At 43.7% G+C, this 22,093-nt stretch overlaps 1 protein-coding gene across 3 annotated transcripts in view; it reads left to right on the plus strand.

Annotated features, from left to right (window-relative positions):
- RBMS2 (RNA binding motif single stranded interacting protein 2) overlaps nt 1–21,647 on the plus strand; it is a 199,519-nt gene extending 177,872 nt beyond the window's left edge. For 2 of the 3 annotated variants that reach the window (XM_082245171.1, XM_082245173.1), the window contains exons 9-14: nt 2,538–2,631; nt 4,765–4,815; nt 5,679–5,789; nt 15,809–15,886; nt 17,593–17,676; nt 20,868–21,647. In XM_082245171.1, coding sequence (XP_082101297.1) covers nt 2,538–2,631; nt 4,765–4,815; nt 5,679–5,789; nt 15,809–15,886; nt 17,593–17,664 — 406 coding nt within the window. In that variant the 3' untranslated portion in view covers nt 17,665–17,676; nt 20,868–21,647. Of the gene's footprint in view, nt 1–2,537; nt 2,632–4,764; nt 4,816–5,678; nt 5,790–15,808; nt 15,887–17,564; nt 17,677–20,867 lie in introns of all 3 variants that reach the window. The other variant, XM_082245172.1, reaches the window with a different exon arrangement.
- Nucleotides 21,648–22,093: the final 446 nt, after the last annotated feature.

A 22,093-nucleotide genomic window follows, 5' to 3' on the forward strand; every position in this document is an offset into this window, starting at 1 on the left:
GCTTAAAGGGAAGTTTTGTTTTTTGTGGATGTAGGCGTTTCCTCTCCAGATGACAAAACATAGTTACATAGTTAGTCTGGCTAAAAAAAGAAACAAGTTCATCTAGTTGAACCAATATGTGGATTTTAAATCGCCCTATTTCAAATCCTTAGATCATAGAATATGCCATGCCAGTACATCTTCAGAAAAGCTTCCATAATCAATTGTTGTGATCCAAAACACTGAACCTCCAGCTCCCATGCAAGCATCTTAGCAGAGATGAAGTTCCCCAAAGCAATAAACCTAATAGAGTCTTATTTAAAGTGAACTGTTTATTTTCTAATAGAGGGCAAAGGTACACTTAGCCCTGTGTAACCTCTAAAATGATTTTAGGAGCTCCTTCAGGGCTATGATCTCCTTCCTTGGCTTCACATGGCCAATTAGAAGGCGATGCATGCTAGCAGATCGGAGAAAAGGAACAAGTTCTATTCTAACCCATACCTGGAAGTGCTGGGAATTTGTTCTTCCAGGCGCCTTAACGAAGCAGCGAGGGAGAAAAGGAAAGGGGGGGGGGTGTATGTGCTGCTGGGGAAGAGGAGATAAATCTTTTAGTCGGCCCTGTAAAAGTAAAGATTTACTTTAAAGGAAACCTATGCTGAAAGGAATTGGATACAATAGGTGACCTAGCTCTACTTCTGAAAAAACGAGTTGGTTGACTGTTATGCTGATCCAATGCCGTCCTTAGTTTCTGAATGAATGACCTGGAACAAGTATGCAATTCACAGATTTTGACTTCACTTAAAGGAGGTCAACAATGAAAGCCAACATGTTTCTGTCAGTACGAGTTATGGATTATGGGTACAGGTACTGCATTCTGTTACCCTTTGCTACAACACTGAATCCAGTCAACACTGAAATTACAGTTACGAGTGCTATTATCCTTTACTACCACTGAGACACAAAATACTGACATTTGATGGGTATAGAACAAAACATTACTGATTATTAAACTACAATAAAGTGTATGAAGGATTCTTGCTACAATAAAATGTATGAAGGATTCTTGAGAATAAGCTTATAGTTCTAGTCTTGTTTTATTGAGTGGTTTAGAAATGGGCAAATTGTAATAAAAGCCATCTTCACACAGTTTCAGTTTACGTTTTATCGTGCTTTATTAAAGTTTGTAATGGTACATCAGAGAAAAAAAAAGAATCCACAACATTACATCCATATTAACATTACAAAGGTCAGAGTAAAGTCATATGTACCATATAGAACGAGCTGCAGGATCCAAGGGTAATATACACTAAATAGGTATCCGAGAAGTTCCATATATGAGAGAACAAAAAATAAAAAGATACAATGACGTTAACCATAGGGATTTTTCTTCACAAACATCAATAATGAGAAGCCAACTGAACAATAGTACACAACCCAAAAGAGAACAGTAAGATGATACTCCTCACTCCGTGTTAATAGAGAGGTAAATCCTACAACATTATGAAATCCAGTACACAGTTTGTGACATTGTTTCAGTTTAAAGTGGTTGTAAACCTCAGACGTGAAAGTATTTTCTTCTATAATGTGTACTTGTGTCAATCTAGAGCACTAAAGCCTGATATACTCTATTCCTTTTTTTTTTACGTTTAACCCAGGTTGAAAGAAAAATAAATGTCAGCTCTGGTTGGAACCACTGTACTAACTGTATTATACAAAGTACAGCGACCTCCCCCACTGAGATGTTGTGCCCCCCCCCCCCCCCCCCCGCGCGAGAACACTTCGATCCGCGCTTAGCCATTGGCTGAGAGCCCTGATCATAAGCTGGTCGGCTGCTAGTTTTCCAGCATGCTCGTCCGACAGAAGCCAGGCAATCGGCTGGCTTCTGTCGGAACGAGTGCCTTACACACAGGCCAAATGTTGGCCGCTTTTTTTTTTTTTTTAATGCCCGATGTTGGCCAGCATTTGGCCTGTGTGTACGGGGCTTTAGTGTCATCTGTGTCTGCTGCTTTGTTCCTCTTCTGTCTGCATGAGTCACTTCTGACAAGTTTTTCTAACACCAAGAGCTAAAAAGATGATGAGGGATGGAGCTCCAGCACACAGCCTGTAAATTGACAGCTGCAGCTCTGTGGTGTGTCCCTTCCCCCTCAATCAGCTCACAATGAGCTCTGCAGAGTGTGACTTCAGCTCCCCTTCCACTGCCTCTGAAAGCTCACACAATCTGTATCATTTCTGGACTTTCAAGGGCTGTAGAGGAGAGTTGACTGCAGATAAACAGGTACAACTTATGTAAGAGATTTTCTTCATCCCTGTTGTCACCTGTGGCCAGTCACTTCAGTGGGTATATGTAAGGGTTTAAACCTGCATTTGGGATCCAACAAACAATGAAGTGCTGCTCCACCTGCTGAAGCCTTCCTGTCACATTTGAAATGATGCGGCTTTCGGTGTGCACTTCCATTTTATTCCCTGCATTTTGATTTGTTTGAAGTGTGAATTTTAGAATTTCCATTGACAAGAAGTATTGTGTGTAACATACGTTTTAACTACTTGATATTTTTCAGGTTTTATACCACCCCATACAGTATTGCCCCAAACCGGGTGATCGCTCAGGCAGCCCTCTCCCCATACCTGCCATCACCTGTATCTTCTTATCAGGTAAGACTAATCCTAATCTTACTTTTGTTAGAACTTTTAATGAAGTTTCAGTTGAGACAGAATGTTTAATTTCATGACATACTTTTAGCTCGATTTGTTTAGCTGTAAAGCTGGCCATAGATGGATCAATATTTGGCCGGTTCAGCAGGGATCATCCAAATTTTGACCTATCTTTGGCCGTTCCTGTTCATAAGAAGTCGATATAAAGATCCGTGTATTTTGGGGAGTCCCACTGTCAGAATACAATAACACAGCAAGATTCCTACATCCACCCAGTGGCTGAACATAAAAAAACTAAGCCATGTATGCCAATAGCCCCCAGCTTAACATTGCTATTTACCATGATGACCATTATTTTTAGTAGTGAGAGCTTAGCACCTTATAGCCTAGTGAGGTAAAGTGCCTTGAAAAAGTATTCATACCCTTTGAAACTTTCCACATTTTGTCATGTTATAGCCAAAAACACTTTTTAGAACACCTTTCGCTGTAATTAAAGCTGCAAATCATTTTAGGTATGTCTCTACCAACTTTACACATCTAGGGAGTTACATTTTTGCCCATTCTTCTTTGCAAAATAGCTCAAGCTCTGTCAGAGTGGATGGAGAGCGCCTGTGAATAGCAATTTCAAGTCTTGCCACAGATTCTCAAATGGATTTAGGTCTGGACTTTGACTGGGCCTTTCTAACACCTGAATATGCTTTGATCTAAACCATTCCATTGTAACTCTGGCTATATGTTTAGGGTCATTGTCCTGCTGGAAGGTGAACCTCCGCCCCAGTCTCAAGTCTTTTGCAGACTCTTAACAGGTTTTCTTTTAAGATTTCCCTGTATTTGGCTCCATCCATCTTCCCATCAACTCTGACCAGCTTCCTTGTCCTTGCTGAAGAAAACAACATGATGCCACCACCACCATGTTTCACGGTGGGGATGGTGTGTTCAGGGTCATGTGCAGTGTTCATTTTCTGCCACTCAATGCATTTTGCTTTTAGGCCAAAAAGTTAAATTTTGGTCTCATTTGACCAGAGCACCTTCTTCCACATGTTTGCTGTGTCCCACACATGGCTCCTCACAAACTACAAACAGGACTTCTTATGGCTTTCTTTCAACAATTACTTTCTTCTGGTCACTCTTCCATAAAGGCCAGATTTGTGGAGTGCACGACTAATAGTTTTCAGATTCTCCCACCTGAGCTGTAGATCTCTGCAGCTCCTCCAGAGTTACCATGGGCCTCTTGGCTGCTTCTCTGATTAAAGCTCTCCTTGCGCAGACTGTCAGTTTAGGCGGATTGCCATGTCTTGGTAGGTTTGCAGTTGTGCCATACTCTTTCCATTGTCGGATGATGGATTGAACAGTGCTCCGTCAGATATTCAAAGCTTGGAATATTTTTTTTGTAACCTAACCCTGCTTTAAACTCCTCCACAACTTTATCCCTGACCTGTCTGGTGTGTTCCTTGGCCTTCATGATGCTGTTTGTTCACTAAGGTTTTCTAACAAACCTAAGGGCTTCACAGCAGCTGTATTTATACTGAGATTAAACTACACAAAGGTGGACTCTATTTACTAATTAGGTGACTTTTAAAGGTAATTGGTTCTACTAGATTTCAGTTAGGGGTATCAGAGTAAAGGGGGACTGAATACAAATGCACGCCACACTTTTCAGATATTTATTTGTAAAAATTTTAAAAACCATTTATCTTTTTCTTTCCACTTCAGAATTATGTGCCACTTTGTGTTGGTCTATCACAATAAATCCCGATAAAATACATTTACTTTCTTGGTTGTAACATAACAAAGCGTGGGAAGTTTCCAGGGGTATGAATACTTTTTCAAGGCACTGTAGGTCTATATGCTGTCCATACAAAAGGGATATAACTGGTTTAAGCATTGCCATATATGTAGTTTTGAGGTAGTAATGAGCACTTTGTGGTGTTGGAAAAGATTTTCTGGCTTCAATCATTCTCTTTTCTATCTGGAAGGGGAATATGTTACGAACAGGGATTGACAGATCTCTTACCACTTGTTCCCACGATATGCTCATTTATTGTGCTTGTTGCTTTAATGTATTGCTGTATGTGTTTCTGTTCCATTGTAAGTGATGTTTGTTATATATCTGTATGCTTTGGTCATTTGTAGGTTCACAATCCCTCCTGGATGCATCATCAGTCTTACCTCATGCAGCCTGCAGTGAGTATTTGTTATTTGCACATTTAGAAATTTAACACTCCCTCTTGACTGTCCAATTTTTTCTGTTCTGATCTTTCTTTTGCACCCACTGCTCTGCCACTGGTGCCAGCTTCCTTTTATGCCCCTAAAAATCTTTATAGGCTTGCTAGGTCAGATACTTTAACAGGTTTTTCCAATTTAAACTGGAACTAAAGTTACCTGTTAACAATACCGTTGTATCTCTACCGTGACCTGGTCTTTCTTTGTCTGAAAGAGCAAGACCACCCTTCTGCTTTTGTTTAAATGGTGGCCATTGCATTGAAGGTTTTGGTCCGGGAAAACAAAACCCGGCAAGGTGGGGGCAGAGAACATTGTTAAAATGAAATTCGTTTAACTTACAAGTGGAAAAACCGTTGTAGATGATATCTCCCATAAGCAAGGATACCAAATTTATAACGGATGCTGATGCATGCCTACCTTTCCATAGATATATGGATATTCCAATGAAACATCAGCAATAAAGCAGAGCAAAAAATAAATATATATATATAGATTTATAGCCTAATATAAAACTGTAAAAAAAAACATAAATATGTGCTCTAAAGTAGTAAATTAATGAAGGTCTCTCAAATGAAGGTCTCTCAATTGTGTTTGTCAAGGATACCTAGAATAATATGTTTTATTCTTTAGTGTTGCTTGACAATGCACAGGTATTCTTGTGGGTTACTACTCATATCTTTGTTGTTGTGTAAAATGTGCCCTAATTGAGGACCACAACTGAGACACACTTACTCATCTAGACCCTTTACTGTCATGTGGCATAGCTGGAAGGTGACATTGTGGTTGTGTGCACTGTGGCCTCTTGAACATTCACTCTTTGTTAGGGAACTGTCCTCACTCCCACTATGGACCATGCTATTTCCATTCAGCCTGCTTCCATGATGGGACCTCTGACTCAACAGCTGGGACACCTGTCACTGGGGAGCACGGGAGCGGTAAGATTTTTTTATATATATATTTAAATAAGTATGTCAATTATTCTTGATGTTATAAATAAGGTTTACTTGATTTAGGATACTGAGACTTGTACTCCAATTATATAGCCTATGTAACAAAACTAAGGTGTGTACATTTCTCTCTGCTCAAAAACCATGTTTTCTCTTACGTCCTCCGACAGTCGCCGCCCACTTCATATTCATCACCAATGGGGTTATGTCCTTTATTCCGTAGGAGTAGCTAGGCAATAGAATATGTTAGTACAAAGACTTTTAACATATCCCACCCCCAGGGGGTGGTCCCCTCAGTACATAACCCTCCACTTCCTGTATCCAACTCAGTTTCATTTGTCTAGCTGTCAGGAGTAGCTGGAAGTTTCTGTGCTGGGGCACCTTGTCTCAGCTCTCTTTCCTTTCTTTGGATTTTATTTCAGTTTTTTCTCTCTTTCTTGTTAGCTGTTATTTTACCAGCGTTAGTTAGTTCTTCGGAAGAAGAGGATCATGCGGGCTGCGTCTCGGGCTGACCCCCCTGGTAGCAGGCTGTGGGTCAGTGGCTTCTCAGCCCGCCATCGAGCGTTCAGTCAGGTATCGCTCCTGAGTTATCTGAACGACCCATCCCTGTTCCGTGCAGGGATGCTAGGTGAGGTGGCTACCTCACTGGACGCTGTGCGGTTTCTCAACCCACCTTCTGATGCGTCCTGGATGCGACTCTCCCTGCCTCATGTGCAGCGGTTTGTTCGCCTGTGCGGGTCCCCCACGCCATTTAAGAGGTAAGTGCATTTATGTGGGGACCTGTCTGTCTGGGGGGTGTCAGTCTGGGACTGTGTACCTTGCCCTGTGTTCACACTATTACGTTTTCCCTATCTCTCACATTGCATGCTGTGGGCTGCAGGAGGGGGGGCTGGCTGCACTCTGTGTCAGTTTTCTGTCTGTGTGAACGGCTGTGTGCTGTGGGGCTTGAGTTCTCATGCTTGGGGCACATTACAGCGCCGCTGCGGCGGTTTACCATGTTCCTTTTTTGGGCAGATGGTGTGTTTTACTTCTCCCTCATGGGGTGTGGGAGCGGCGGTTTCGGCGCCAAACGGCGCCATTTTGGCTGCGATCGCTCCGGCCGCATGTTTTACATGCATGGCGGCCATTTTCTTGTAGCCTCCATAGGCTTTCATAGAGCGCCCTGTATGCCAGCATTTCCTTTCCTTCAGGAGCACCGCAGGCAGCATCAGCAGCACCGATCTCTCCAGGTTCATTTCTTTTTATTCCCTGTATCCTGCCTTGGTATACTTGTCCCTGTGGGGGTCCCTTGTGTGGGATGCCTAGTGTGAGTGGGCTACGATCGCAGCGCTCTCTTAAAGGGGCAGTCACCCTTTTATTTTTGCTGCTACAAGGGCATGGATTCTCAGGAATACTAGTTTCCTGCCAATTTAGTGGGAAGCCAGGGGACTGCGGTTTCCCCCCCCCCCCCGGGGGGGGGGGATTTGGCTGCGATTGTGGCTAGCCTTGCGACTCAGGTGCAAATGCTGGTGGTTGCTCAATCCTCTAAAAGGCCCAGAGTTTTCAATTTCCTCTGTTTCAGAGGGTGATGGTACTGGGGCTGCTGTGGCAGAGATCTCCTTATCGGGGTCTCGTTCCTCCCTGGACCTTATAAGGTCAGAAATGGAGGCTGAGGTAGAGGGGGTTGATAATTCTCCCCCTGGCTCGTCTGAAGAGCTTGCACTCATGAATGAATTGGTTGCTTCTATCAAGCAAACTCTGCGTTTGGAGGAGAAAACATGTCCTCCAGCTGCCTTGGCGGCTTATGGGACGCAGAAAAGGCGCAAATCATCGCAGATGTTTCCATGCACTGATGATTTTCAGCGCGCTGTGAAAGAACGATGGCGTAATATACGCAAACCATTTGCTGTACCAAGTAGGTTTAAGCTGCACTATCCTTTTACGCCCGCTACTGCTGGGCGTTGGTGTGTCCCACCTCCGGTGGACCATGCGTTAGCAGTTTTGAACAAGTCCACTGCGATTCCTGCTGAAGACACCCCGGTGTTCCGGGATGCCACGGACAAGAGGATGGAGTCCCTTGCCCGTCGTACCTATTCTATTATGGGTTCTATGTTGAAAGCTTTATTTGCTTCACTTATGGCGGCCCAGGCGGTCGCGAGCTGGACGCAGGTGCTTAGGCGTGTCCTGGTGGCTGATTCTGCCCCCCAGGCGACTTTGGATATGGTGGATCAAATCCACCAGGGTGTCATGTATTGGTGTGATGCGGACCTGGATATGGTTCCGTTGGCTGCACGTGTACACAGTGTGGCGGTGTTATCTCGCCGCCTGGTTTGGTTGAAGTGTTGGTCTGTGGATCAATCTTCACGTAAGACCTTGGCCAATCTGCCTTTTGATGGTTCTCGCCTTTTTGGCGAATCCCTGGATGCCCTAATTAAAGGGGTCACGGGGGGTAAGAGCACGCTCTTACCTCAATCCCACAAGACTGAGACGGCTCCTGGGAAAAAAGAATGCCTTATTTCGGCCCCCTCAGGGGTCCTTTCGTGCCTTTCGGTCACACTTTGGGGCAAGCCGTCCAAGGGTCAAGGCTCCCGCAAGAAGCCGTGGGCAGGTAAGCAAAAGTCCGGCCAATCCGGTTCTGCGGCCCACAACAGTGCGGCCTGAAGGGGCGCCCTCACCCAATTCACAGGAAATCGTTCGATCTGGCTACTAGATCGAGTTTCTCTCTCGGCCGGAGAGCAGATTTTTTCCCTCCAGTCTTCTCTTATCCCCGGAGCGTTTGCGGGACCTGCATCTAGCGGTGCAGGACCTGAGGGCTCAGGGAGTGGTGGTCCCGGTGCCTCATCGGGACAGATTTCGAGGGTTCTATTCCAATCTGCTCACCGTGCCCAGGAAGGAGGGCTAGGTGCGTCCGATTCTGGACTTGAAGGCGCTGAACCGCTTTGTGCGGGTGCGCAAGTTCCGCATGGAGTCCCTGCGGTCGGTGGTGGCTGCCCTGGTTCCGGGGGAGTTCATGGCTTCCATCGACTTGAAGGATGCGTATCTTCACATCCCGATTTTCGAGGGTCACCAGAGGTACCTTCGATTCGCCATAGCGGAAGATCATTACCAATTTGTGGCGTTGCCTTTTGGTCTCGCCTCGGCTCCGAGGGTGTTCACCAAAGTGCTGGCACCGGTTCTGGCTTTGTTGAGGGCCCAGGGCATTTCGGTTCTGGGGTATCTGGACGATATTCTGGTTCGGTCTGCGACCAGCCAGAGTCTGGAGAAGGATCTGTCCGTCACGTTGCAGACTCTGCAGGAGTTTGGTTGGACGATCAATTTTCCAAAGTCGACATTGTGCCCATCGGTTCGGTTTTCTTACCCGGGTATGGTTCTGGACTCTGTCCAGGCGAAGGTCTTCCTGCCGGAAGAAAAACTCGCAGCTCTTCAGGTGGCAGTCAGGTCCCTCAGGGACGTTCCATCTTCGTCCGTTCGGACGTGCATGCGGTGTCTGGGATTGATGGTCTCGACTTTCGAGGCGATTCCCTTCGCCCAGTTTCACACACGGGATCTCCAAGCGGAGATATTGTCCAAGTGGGACGGGCGTCCGCAGTCTCTGGATCTCCAGATGTCATTGAGTTCTCAGACCAGAAGGGCTCTTCTGTGGTGGCTTCATTCCCCCTCAGTATCGGGGGGCAAGTCTTTTCGTCCCCTTTCGTGGACGGGGATCACCACGGACGCCAGCCTGTCGGGCTGGGGTGGTGTTCTGGGCGTTCTGTCCGCCCAGGGTGTTTGGTCGACGGAGGAATCCTCCCTTCCGATCAACGTTCTGGAACTGCGAGCGATACTCCTCTGTCTTCGTCGTTGGAACCCGGTTCGGGTGCAGACGGACAATGCCACGGCGGTGGCTTACATCAATCACCAAGGGGGCACCAGGAGTGCCCGGGCGGCTCGAGAAGTGGCCGCGATTCTGTCTTGGGCCGAGACGCATGTCCCGGCAATATCGGCAGTTCACATTCCGGGGGAGAAAATTTGGCAGGCGGATTATCTGAGCCGCCAGACCCTGGACCAGGGGGAATGGTCCCTTCACCCGGCTGTCTTCCAGGTGTTGTGCGCGAGGTGGGGTCTTCCGGAGGTAGACCTGTTCGCGTCTCGTCTGAACAACAAAGTACCACGGTTCATGGCAAGGACGCGCGATCCTCGGGCAGACGCGTCGGACGCGTTGGTTGCCCCGTGGCATCAGCACCAACTGATGTATGCGTTTCCACCGATTCTATTGCTGTCCAGGTTCCTTCGCGGAACCGACCACGGTGATTCTTGTGGCACCGGACTGGCCTCGCCGGTCCTGGTACGCAGACCTCGTATATCTGGCAATCGACGCCCCGTGGCGTCTGCCTCTTCGAGAAGATCTTCTGTCGCAAGGACCGATCTTCCATCCTGCTTTACAGTCGCTGGTCTTGACGGCCTGGCTGTTAAATCCGAGGTCCTGAAGAACAGGGGTCTTTCCCCTGAGTTCATTCACACCTTAATAAATGCGAGGAAGTCTTCCTCGGGGAAGGTTTATTACCGTACTTGGAAGGCGTATTTTGCCTGGTGCGAATCCAGGGGTTTCTCTCCTGACACTTATTCGGTGTCTAGGGTGTTGCCCTTCCTTCAGACGGGGGTTGACCAGCGTCTGGCGCTGGACACGATCAAGGGTCAGGTGTCTGCTTTGGCCGTTCTTTTTCAACGGCCTGTGGCATCTGATTCTTTGGTTGGCACTTTTGTGCGGGGGGTACGTCATCTGATCCCTCCTAGGAGGGACCCTCTTCCCCCTTGGGACTTGAATCTAGTTCTATCAGTATTGCAGCGTGCTCCTTTTGAAAGGTTCAGGGAGATCTCGCTGTCTTTGTTATCCAAGAAGGTCGCCTTTTTGGTGGCTATCACCTCGACTCGTCGAGTGTCGGGGCTGGCAGCCTTGTCCTGCAAGTCTCCGTGTCTGGTTGTGCATTTGGACAAGGTGGTCTTGCGACCTAACCCTTCTTTTCTTCCAAAAAGGGTTTCGGACTTTCATCTCAATGTGGACATTGTCAAACCTTCGCTTTGCGCGAAGCCGAAGCTTCCGACGGAGGTGTTGCTTCACTCCTTGGATGTTGTCCGGGCGATTAGAGTCTATCTCAAATCGACTGAGTCTTCTCGCAAGTCGGATGCCTTGTTTGTCCTTCCGGGAGGTCCTCGGAAGGGCATGGCGGCGTCGGATTCTACAATCGCCAAATGGCTCTGACGGACCATTGATCAGGCCTATGCTTTGAGGGGGAAAGTTCCCCCTGTACCTGTGAAGGCGCGCTCTACCAGATCTCTGAGTACGTCTTGGGCCTGTCGTCATGGGGCCTCTGTGGCCCAGGTGTGTGAGGCGGCGACTTGTCGACTGTACACACTTTCACGATATTCTACAGAGTAGATGTTCAGGCATCGGCTGATGCTTCCTTTGGCCGCAAGGTTCTTAGTGCGGCAGTTTCCTAGAGCCCTTGTTACGGGTTCTTTGGCTTTTTGGGATTTTTGTTTTTTTCCCTGGGTTTTCTTGCTCCTGTTGAGCGAGTGTTTTGTTCTTATGCCCAACTGGTTTCCTTCCTTTGGTAAGGTTCCTTTCTCTGATGGGGAGACGGCGTTGCCTTGGGCGCGGCTGAGTTCTTCCCACCCCTCATATTTACACTGCTTTGGGACATCCCCATTGGTGATGAATATGAAGTGGGCGGCGACTGTCGGAGGACGTAAGAGAAAACGGAATTTTTGTAAAATCTTACCTGTAAAATTCCTTTCTCTGAGTCCTCCGACAGTCGCCGCCCCCGCCCCTCTTTTGGGGTTTTGATGTACTCTCTACTGCTATTCCACTGAAACTGAGTTGGATACAGGAAGTGGAGGGTTATGTACTGAGGGGACCACCCCCTGGGGGTGGGATATGTTAAAAGTCTTTGTACTAACATATTCTATTGCCTAGCTACTCCTACGGAATAAAGGACATAACCCCATTGGTGATGAATATGAAGTGGGCGGCGACTGTCGGAGGACTCAGAGAAAGGAATTTTACAGGTAAGATTTTACAAAAATTCCGTTATCTACTGCTAGTGGAAGCCTCCGTAACTTTTAGCCAAGATGAGACTTTAGAGGTGCTGAAAACCCCCTTCTCAGAATGATAGTTAATACATAATTAAAGGTAAAAAAATATTTATTACAGAAATGGTAAAAAAGTCATAAAGGACACGCTAGGAGTCTGGCCCCTAAAAGCATAAGTAATTGTCCCTACAAATTTTGATGAAAACACAACCAACACCCTTGAAAGTAGAGTTTCCTTCCCGCATGTAATATCATATATGATGATGGACTTAATCCAAATTTAAAATAGGTTACAACAGGGAATGATAACTCCTCCAGTTGTCATTCCCTGCTGTAACCTATTTTGAGTTTGGATCTAGTCCTTCATCACTATTTGATATATATATTACATGCGGGAAGGAAACTCTACTTTCAGGGGTGTTGATTATGGTTTCATCAATATTTGTAGGAACAATTACTTATGCTTTTAGGGGGCCAGATCCCTAGTATGTCCTTTATGTCTTTTTTTTACCATTTTTATAATAAATATTTTTGACCTCTAATTATGTATTCACTTTCATTCTGAAAAGGGGGTTTTCAGCACCTCTAAAGTCCCATCCCATATGGCATGTTGTTTTCAATTCACTAAGGGAAGTGGTGCTGTTGTCTTCAGCCATACTCAGACTTTTTGATAAACTTTTAGCCAGGAGGTCATCTGTAAAAGAAGCATTTACAGTGGGTATAGAAAAGACTAGACAAGAATTTGATGGTATTTTTCTTCTATCCTGACAAGTGCTCCAGTCCCCACCATCATAACAGAATATTAATACCTCCATGCTTTACTGTAGGAATGGTGTTATTTGGATGGTAGGCTGTATTGGATTTCCGCCAGACATATCGTTTGGTGTTGAGGCCAAATATTTCAATTTTTGTCTCATCTGACCACCTTAAACACACCTTGAAGATTCTGAGGCACATGGAAAGGTTTTATGGTCAGATGAGTCTAAAATTGAATTATTTGGCCAAATTGAGGCATCTATATACTCCAGCCCCTGCAACCCTGCAAGCATACAAACATCAGATGGTTTGAATACTTGCTCTCGTCCCCCACCAGCCATAGCACTTTCTCCTTCTGGCTTTAGTGTCCTGTAGTGACATATGACCATTGTGTCGCTATGGGGGTGCGGGGGCAGGGGGGACCGCATGCAGGTGACACCTGCTAGAGGGGTGACACTATTAAGTAGGAAGTGTGATGGTGTCACCCCCCATCTGTTACAGCACCCTGATCGTCGCACTGGCACCGACCACATCAATTACAGAGGCCGAAAGTAGCAGGGCATTGTGGCAGGCTAGACTGTAGAGCGCCCAATTGGGGGTGGGGGGAATGAGGGATAGGTTGTCTCCTGTTTTTTTTTATTTTCCCCCACCAGGTGACACCAACCCTAATGACACCACTTACCTATTGGCAGTACCAGGACAAGGTCATCTAGAGCCCAGGACGAACCTGAACCTGTAAACTGCGCCTTCCCAAGATGTTAGCGCATTATGTGTTCACAAATCCCCCCTCCCCAAAAAAAATTGATCACTAATCTGCATGCTTACCCCCTAAGGATAAATCCCCCCTCCTTTGCTCCCCACCCCCCCCCCCTTAAAAAAAACCACCCTTCCTAGCACAAATCCTTCCGAGTACACAGCTTCTGCCCCCACTACAAAATCCCCCACTACAAAATCCCCCCTCGAAGCACAAATACTTCCCCCCTACCACAATTGCATCCCAATCATCCATACTAGCAGAAATCCCCCCGTCTACTCCTTGTCCTTGGCCTTGGCCCTGCATATGAGCCAGAGGTAGGAAACACAGGGGTCAGAGCAAGTATTCTATGCACCCCAAAGTGTTACATAGGTGGAAAAAGATACATCCATTTAGTGAAACCAATAGAAAGAATAAATAGAATCCCCTAAAATATAGAATACAGTTGATCCAGAGGAAGGAAAAAATTTGCTTCAGCAGGAAAAAAATAAATCCCTTCCTGATCCTCCAGGAAGCAATCAGATTTTCCCTGATCAACCATCTCTAGTGGTAATACCTATAAATATCCAGTTATATTTTGTGCATTTAGGAATGCAATTAGCTCTTTTTTTTTTTAAATCTACTGAGCTGGCCAGACCTTTTTCTGGAGGGAGTCTATTCTACATTTACTGTGAAGAGGCCTTTCCTTAGGTGGAGGTTAAATCCCTTTTCCTCCAGACATAAACAGTGCCCCTTGTCCTCTGCAATGACCTTAAAGTGAATAACTACACTAATGGCGCTTTCTGGTACGGTTCGGTTCGGTACGGTACGCTATTTATGCCGTTTCCATTTTGAATGGTACCCTAATTCTGAACCGTACCGTACCACTTTTTGGTACCCTTTTGTTGGGGTACCAAGCACATTAGACCCGTACCAACTGGGTGGAGCTCCACTCTGCAGAACTTTGATTGGTTGACAGAGAATCGTCTATCACAGCTTTCCTGCTGTGACCAGCTACACCACGCCTATCATGAAAGGGTACTATTGGCAGTGGAAACGCAATGTGTACCCTACCGAACCGTACCATACCGTACCACTCAGTGGAAACGAGGCATAAGTTCACTATATGGACCCCTTTATATATTTATACTGGGGAGCAGCTTTTGAAAATACACGAGCCACTAGAAGTCTATACAGTAAATGCTTATTTTACAGGTGACCAAGTGGCAACAGGATTACTTTTAGCTAGGTTTTTTTTTTTAAAAAAGAGAAGAAATGTAAGGACCAAGCCTGTTTCTGACACATGTTGTTTACAAGTTAAAATCTGTATTTTTTGCTAGAAAATTACTTAGAAACCAAACATTATATATATATTTTTTAGCAAAGACTAACATTTTTTGTCATGCGGTATTTGCGCAGCGGTCTTTCAAGCGCAATATTTTTGGGGGAAAAAATGCACTTCACTAAATAAAAAAAAAAAAAACTAAACAGTAAATTTATCCCAATTTTTTTTTCGTATATTGTGAAAGATGATGTCACGCCAAGTAAATAGATACCTAACATGTTACAATTTAAAATTGCGCATAATCGTGGAATGGCGACATATTATGGTACTTAAAAATGTTTTAAAGAGTCGCCTATGGAGATTTTTAACGGTTACCAGGTCGGAGTTACAGAGGAGGTATTTTGCTAGAATTATTGCTCTCGCTCTGTCAATCGCGGCCATACCTCACATGTGTGATTTGAACACCGTTTACATTTGCAGGCATGATTTACATATGTGTTTTCTTTGGTGCACAAGTTCACGGGGACGGGGGCGCTTTTAAAATATTATTATTTTTTCCCTATTTATTTGATTTTTCTTTTAACACTGTTCCTTAAAAAAAAAAATAATAATAAATCTGATCACTTTTATTACTTGTAAAAGTAATAGGCAGTGACAGGCACTCTTTATGGAGGGATCGGGGATCTAAAAGACCCCAAACCCCTCCACTGCACTTCAAAGTATTCAAAATGCCAAAATTTGCATTTTTGAATACTGTCAGTTTTTTTTTTAAATCTGCGCCGTTGGCAGCCAAGTAAACCGGAAGCTTCCAGGTTACTTGATCGGAGACTCGTTCGAAGCTGAATCCGATTTTGTTCGGGACTCTTTCCAGCCAGTGGATCTCGGTGGGACGGGAGACCCGGGCAGAGTGGCGGAAGGCAGGGGGAGGAGGGGGACGTGCCCTCCCACTCTTTGGGATCACGGCCGAGCGGCTGCTGAGCTGCATCAGTTGTTATCATCAGAAAGCTAACCGCCGGCTCTAAAAGATGGTACCGGGTTGATGCCTGAAGCTGCAGGCATCATCCCGGTACAACCACTTCTTCAAGCTGGCGTACAGCTATGTTGGTTTGCAGGAAGTGGTTAAATAGCTTAAGCTGCACTGTAATGACTTTAACCTGTGCTTTTTTTTGTATTATTTTCCATTAGTATATGCCAGCTGCAGCCGCTATGCAGGGGGCCTACATCCCCCAGTACCCGTCCGTGCCTTCTACTGTCTCCCTAGAGGTAAGAAACTCTTCTGGATGAATGTAAAGGAATGAGGAGAGGGGGGAGGCATCAAAAATTGAGACAGAATAGTGTGCAGTTGGCCTTTGTTATCCTGGTTTCTACAGCTCATTTGTGCACTTGTTTTCAGTTCATATTTTCATGTTATGAAATATATTTCTATGTTTAGCCATGTAAAGAGCTGTTTAGAGTTGGCAGGATGGATTCCCATATTTGGTGAAATGTTCTCCATGGATATCGGAATGTCACTCCTGATACGTGCCTTGTTCTCTCATTTGCTACTATAATTAGCTAGCACATCAACCTACCTGTGGCCCCAGCCCAGGTCAGATCTGCTCAAAGTGCTCAAAAGATCTAGATTTTTAATTATATCCATTATTCATAGAAATACACTCACCAGCCACTTTATTAGGTACACCTTGCTAGTACCGGATTGGACTTTATTTTGCCTTCAGAACTGCCTCAATTCTTCCTGGCATAGATTCAACAAGGTGTTGCAAAGGTTCCTCAGAGATTTTGGTCCATAGTGACATGATGGCATCACGCAGTTGCTGCAGATTTGTCAGCTGCATATCCATGATGCGAATCTCTCATTCCACCACATCTCAAAGGTGCTCTTTTGGATTGAGATCTGGTGACTGTGGAGGCCATTGGAGTACAGTGACCTCATTGTCATGTTCAAGAAACCAGTGGTGAGAGGATTTGAGCTTTGTGACATGGTGCATTATCCTGCTGGAAGGAGCCATCAGAAGATGGGTACACTGCAATCATAAAGGGATGGACATGGTCAGCAACAATACTCCGGTAGGCCATGGCATTTAAACAATACTTAATTGGTACTAAGGGGCCCAAAGTGCGATAAAGAAAATATCTCCCACACCATTACACCACCACCACCACCAGCCTGAACCATTGATGCAAGGCAGAATGGATCCATGCTTTTATGCTATTGCCAAATTCTGACCGTACCATCTGAGCAGCTGAAATCAAGACTCATCAGACCAGGCAACGTTTTTCCAATCTTCTATTGTCCAATTTTGGTTTGCCTGTGTGAGTTGTAGCCTCAAATTCCTGTTCTGAGCTGACAGGTGTGGCACCCGGTGTGGTCTTCTGCTGCTGTAGCCCATCTACTTCAAGGGTTAATGTGTTGTGCGTTTAGAGAAAGAATACTGCATACCTTGGTTGTAACAAGTGGGAATTTGAGTTACTGTTGGCTTTCTATCATCTCAAACCAGTCTGCCCATTCTCCTCAGACATCAACAAAGCTTTTTCATCCACCTAACTGCCACCAACTAGATATTTTCTCTTTTTCAGACCATTCTCTGTAAACCCTAGAGATGGTTGTGCATGAAAATCCCAGTAGATCAGCAGTTTTTGAAGTACTCAGACCAGCCCGTCTGGCACCAATACCCATGCCACGTTCAAAGTCACTTAAATGCCCTTTCAACCCCATTCTGATACTCGTCGTCTTCACAACTTCTAGATGCCTAAATTCATTGAGTTGCTCCCATGTGATTGGTTGATTAGCAATTTGTGTTACAAAGCACATGAGCAAGTGTACCAAATAAAGTGTCTGGTGAGTGTAAAATGCATTTTTGATGATTTCATTATAATTTTTGGATGTAAGTGGTTTTCTCTCAGGGTATTGAGCAATGACAAAAGTTGTAACATTTGACAGATTCCTGCTAATTATTTGTTTTGCTCAGGAGAGCAGCGGGCAGCCTCAACAAGTTGCCGTGGAACCCACCACAGACCACGCCGGTTATTCGTACCAGTGAAAGAAAGTGTTGGTAAGTGAACAAGGTTGCTAATTTTTAACCACTTCAGCTCCAAAAAGTGTACCCCCCTTCATGACCAGGCCATTGTTTGCAATACGGCACTGCGTTACTTTAACTGACAACTGTGCAGTCGTGCATTGCTGTACCTAAACAAAATGTTTACCTTAACATAAAAATGTCCTTTTTTCCCATAAATAGTTTTCTTTTGGTGGTATTTGATCACCTCTGTGGTTTGTTCTTCATCAATTTAGGCCTTTATTTATTCTGCTACATATTTTTGGTAAAAAAAATTCCCAATAAGCGTATATTGATTGGTTTGCGCAAAAGGACCTTAGATTGTAAGCTCCTTGAGGGCATGGACTGATGTGAATGTGCAATGTATATGTAAAGTGCTGCGTAAATTGACAGCGCTATATAAGAACCTGAAATTAATAAAAATAAAATAAACTATGGCGAGCACCAATGAAAGCTACTGATGTAATAAAATACAAACGATTATAATATAAGTTGAAAGCCAATGTATGGGTAAAAACGCAAAAAACAAAATACATGTACATGATCCATATAGAGAACACAGACAAAAATCTTTATCTATCACAAAAGATATTGAAGAGATTTATCGTTTTTCTTCCACTTCACAATTATCTGATACTTTGTGTTGGTCTATTACAAAAATTCCAACAAAATACACTACCGTTCAAAAGTTTGGGGTCACCCAGACAGTTTCATGTTTTCCATGAAAACTCACACTTTAATTCATCAAATGAGTTGCAAAATGAATAGAAAATATAGTCAAGACATTAATGAGGTTAGAAATAATTATTTTTATTTGAAATAATAATTTTGTCCTTCAAACTTTACTTTCATCAAAGAATTCTCCATTTGCAGCAATTGCAGCCCTTTGGCATTCTAGCTGTCAATTTGTTAAAGTAGTCTGAAGAAATTTCACCCCACGCTTCCTGAAGCACTTCCCACAAGTTACAATGTACCATTAGAACACAGGAGTGATGGTTGCTGGAAATGGGCCTCTGTACACCTATGTAGAAATTCCATAAAAAATCAGCTTTTTCCAGCTAGAATAGTCATTTACCACATTAACAATGTCTAGACTGTATTTCTGATTATTTACCGTTATCTTCATTGAAAAAAAAACGTGAGGATACAGTCGAGAAATATGATAGAATCTGCCAACCTTGGGTTGACAATTTTCTTCCCCCCAATTTTGATAGCTCCCTACTGCTGCCCTGAACCAAACCTGGGGACCCAAAACCCCCACTCCTTATGTACTGGCCCCCCCCCCCGGCGATCCTTTTTTCTTCCCCTTCCCCTTTTATCCTTGTCCCCTCTTGTTACCCCCTTCTCCCTGTCCCCCCCCCCCCCCCCCCACGCCCTGCTTCCTTCCTTCTGCATACATATGTTGTAGCTCCTACAAAGTCTGAGTTTGTTCTACCTTGTCATTTTAACTACAGTTTTCAGGTTACCCGTTCGACTTGTTCCCTCATTCTGGTTTACTGTAGCCTATGTTTTCCCTGTTTGGTAGATACCCGTGAGGTTCCTCTCATCCCCCTGCCTCTTCCCACACGATACGGTAGACTTGGGTACTGTTCCCTTTTAGTTTAACAATTGGTTGGTTTTGCCTCCCCACCTAGGCACAGTGTGATCCCTATATGGGGTGCCGGTGGGTTGGTAATGCCAATCACTACTCTCTCGTGACAACCCATTTACCACCCCTTGTCTACTAACCCTCACGATTTGCTGTAGTTACAGTTATTGGTCATGCTCTGTTACCGAGCTTTGTTTACATTCCCTTGCATTATTCTGTATGTCAAACGCTGTTACTCACTTGCATTATTTAATAAAATACTTGAAACAGAAAAAAAAACGTGCTTTTCTTTAAATAAAAATAAGAACATTTCTAAGTGACCCCACACTTTTGAACGGTAGTGTACATTTACGTTTTTGGTTGTAACATGACAAAATGTGGGAAATTTCAAGGGGTAAGAATACTCTTTCAAGGCACTGTACGTGTATTTTGTATACATTTTTACCTATACATTGACTTTTAACTTATTATATAATAAACTTTTTACATCAGTAGTTTTCATTGGTGCCCTCAAAATCCCCTCCATAGTTTTGATTTTCCTATTTTATTGGATGTTTTATAGCAGAAAGTAAAAATTATTGTTTTTTTTTATTTTTTTTTCAAAATTGCCTGTCTCTCTTTTTTCTTGTCTATAGTGCAAAAAAAAAAAACGCAAACGTGATCAAATTGCGTAAACCAATCAATATACACTTATTGGGATTTTTTTTCTAACCAAAAATGTGTAGCAGAATACATATAGAACAAACCGCAGAGGTCATCAAATACCACCAAAAGAAAGCTCTATGTGTGGGGGAAAAAGAACCTAAATTGTATTTGTGTACAGTGTCGCATGACTGCGCAATTGCAGTTAAAGTAACGAAGTGCTGTATCACATAAAAATGGCCTGGTCATGAAGGAGGGGTAAATCTTCGGGAGCTGAAGTGGTTAAATAGCTTTACAGGCTGGGCAGCAAGGCTGTTTAGATAGAAGTAGAATTCTTTGCATAAAGTTTAAGGTAGAAAGTGCCTTTAGCATGTAGGTCCCCCTCTCTTGGGCCTCCACTGATCAGCTGCATGCAATCTGCTGTGGGGCCCTGTATGCTGCGAAGAAAGGTGGTGCAGCTCCCGTCTTAGAAGATGGTTGTAAGGGGTTTCTGGGGCAGCAACTGTCTTTTTCTTTTTTCTTTTTTTAATCTGCCCCTTGTAGTATTCTTATCACTTTGGAGCCTATAAAACCAGGTGAACAGCAGTGTCCCCAACTCTCAATGTGCAGTTGAATAAAAGTTTTAAAAGCAGCGTTCTGTGAACTGTTGAATGTCAAGAATTCCAGTTTTGCAGATTTGAGATGGTCACCTTTGGCTGGATCAGGAGGCTTTTGCCTCGCGTCTACAAGTATCTTTCAGGCAGTTAACACTATAGTGCATGCTTGGTCTGATATTTAAATCTGCAGGTATTTTTGTGTTCGACATGGAAAATTATGTCCATATGTGAACAAGAAGTGTAACATTGTTACCTCCGGAGCTTTCTTATTTTCTCTGATTTGCACACATGCTATGGTTTTGAAAGTCACATGCACCTTATATGCTTGAATTTATACTGAAAAGGTATAATTTCTTTGACAGGTTCACATGTGGGAATGAGTCCGCACAGGAAGTGACCAGATGGAGAGCTGCAGGGCTGAACATGAGGCTTTACTGAAAAATGGGGAAAAACTGAAGAGAAATAAAAAAAACAAAAAAAAAAAAAACACACACACATTGGGGGTGGGGATGAATGAAGAAAAAAATATTTTTCTTTCTTTCTTTTGCAAAGAAGCATTTTTACTGCAATAAACTTTAAACTTCCAAGGAACCAAAGCAGCTAGAAAAAAGAAAACTCAAGAAATGTCGTGAAACCAGAACAGACGTTCAAATCTCAACTGAGACTTAAAGGAAGAAAAACAGAAAAAAAAAAAATGAAAAAAGATTAAAAAAGGAGAAAAAAATCCAAGAAAACGTAAAAAAACAAATTCTATTTTAATAAGAAGATTTTTTTGTCATTTTTTTTACCGTAGAATATTTTTTTTTATTTTTATTTAAATGCGTGCCGTATAAGGAAATCGCAGTACCAGGACATAAGCCGGCGGAACGTATGCGAAAGAGAGACTGTAAAGGGGAAGTTGCAATTTTGCTGCCTGACGCCATTTTATTTTTCACATTTTTTTAAAGACTGTGGGGCTGGATTTTCTTTTGTCTTTTTCTTGGGAGGGGGGGGGGGCATGGATTGGGGGAGGTTTGGGGAACAGGGCGTTAAAAAAAAATGATATGCAAAAATGGTTTTCTTTTTGTTTTTTTTTCGTTTTGAAAGGCAAATTTAATATTTTGTTTTGAATTTATGTTTGTGCTTAATGTTTGTCACCAATACGATTTTATATGTTTTTCCCCCAAATGGAGACCTTGGCAAAAAAGATCCAGATGAATTGAAATAGATGCTGAGATTAATACTTGTGGGGTCATAGGAAGAATGAAACTGAAAGCTTTGTAAAGTGGTTTGTTACATATTAGAGCATTCAGGCTTCTTAAAGTATGAGAATGTACTTTGTTTTATGTCTGCATCTGAATATTTCAGAATTGGCCTCTGAAGTAATTGCATTTGGAGAAATCTTGGCACAGTGGGACAATTCACTAATTATATTATTTTATATAGTTCGTAGCAGACGGCCTTAAAAACAACCTCTGGGTTCATTAGATCATTTGGCACATGGTAATTAAAAAAAAAAAAAACCCATGTAAGAAACATTTACCTTTTTTAGCTACTTGTAAGTCACACTTGCATTTTCTATTAATACCTTAAATATCAATGCTGGCCA

This window comes from Pelophylax lessonae (assembly GCF_965119305.1).
Source record: "Pelophylax lessonae genome assembly, chromosome: 2".
Taxonomy (NCBI): Eukaryota; Metazoa; Chordata; class Amphibia; order Anura; family Ranidae; genus Pelophylax; species Pelophylax lessonae.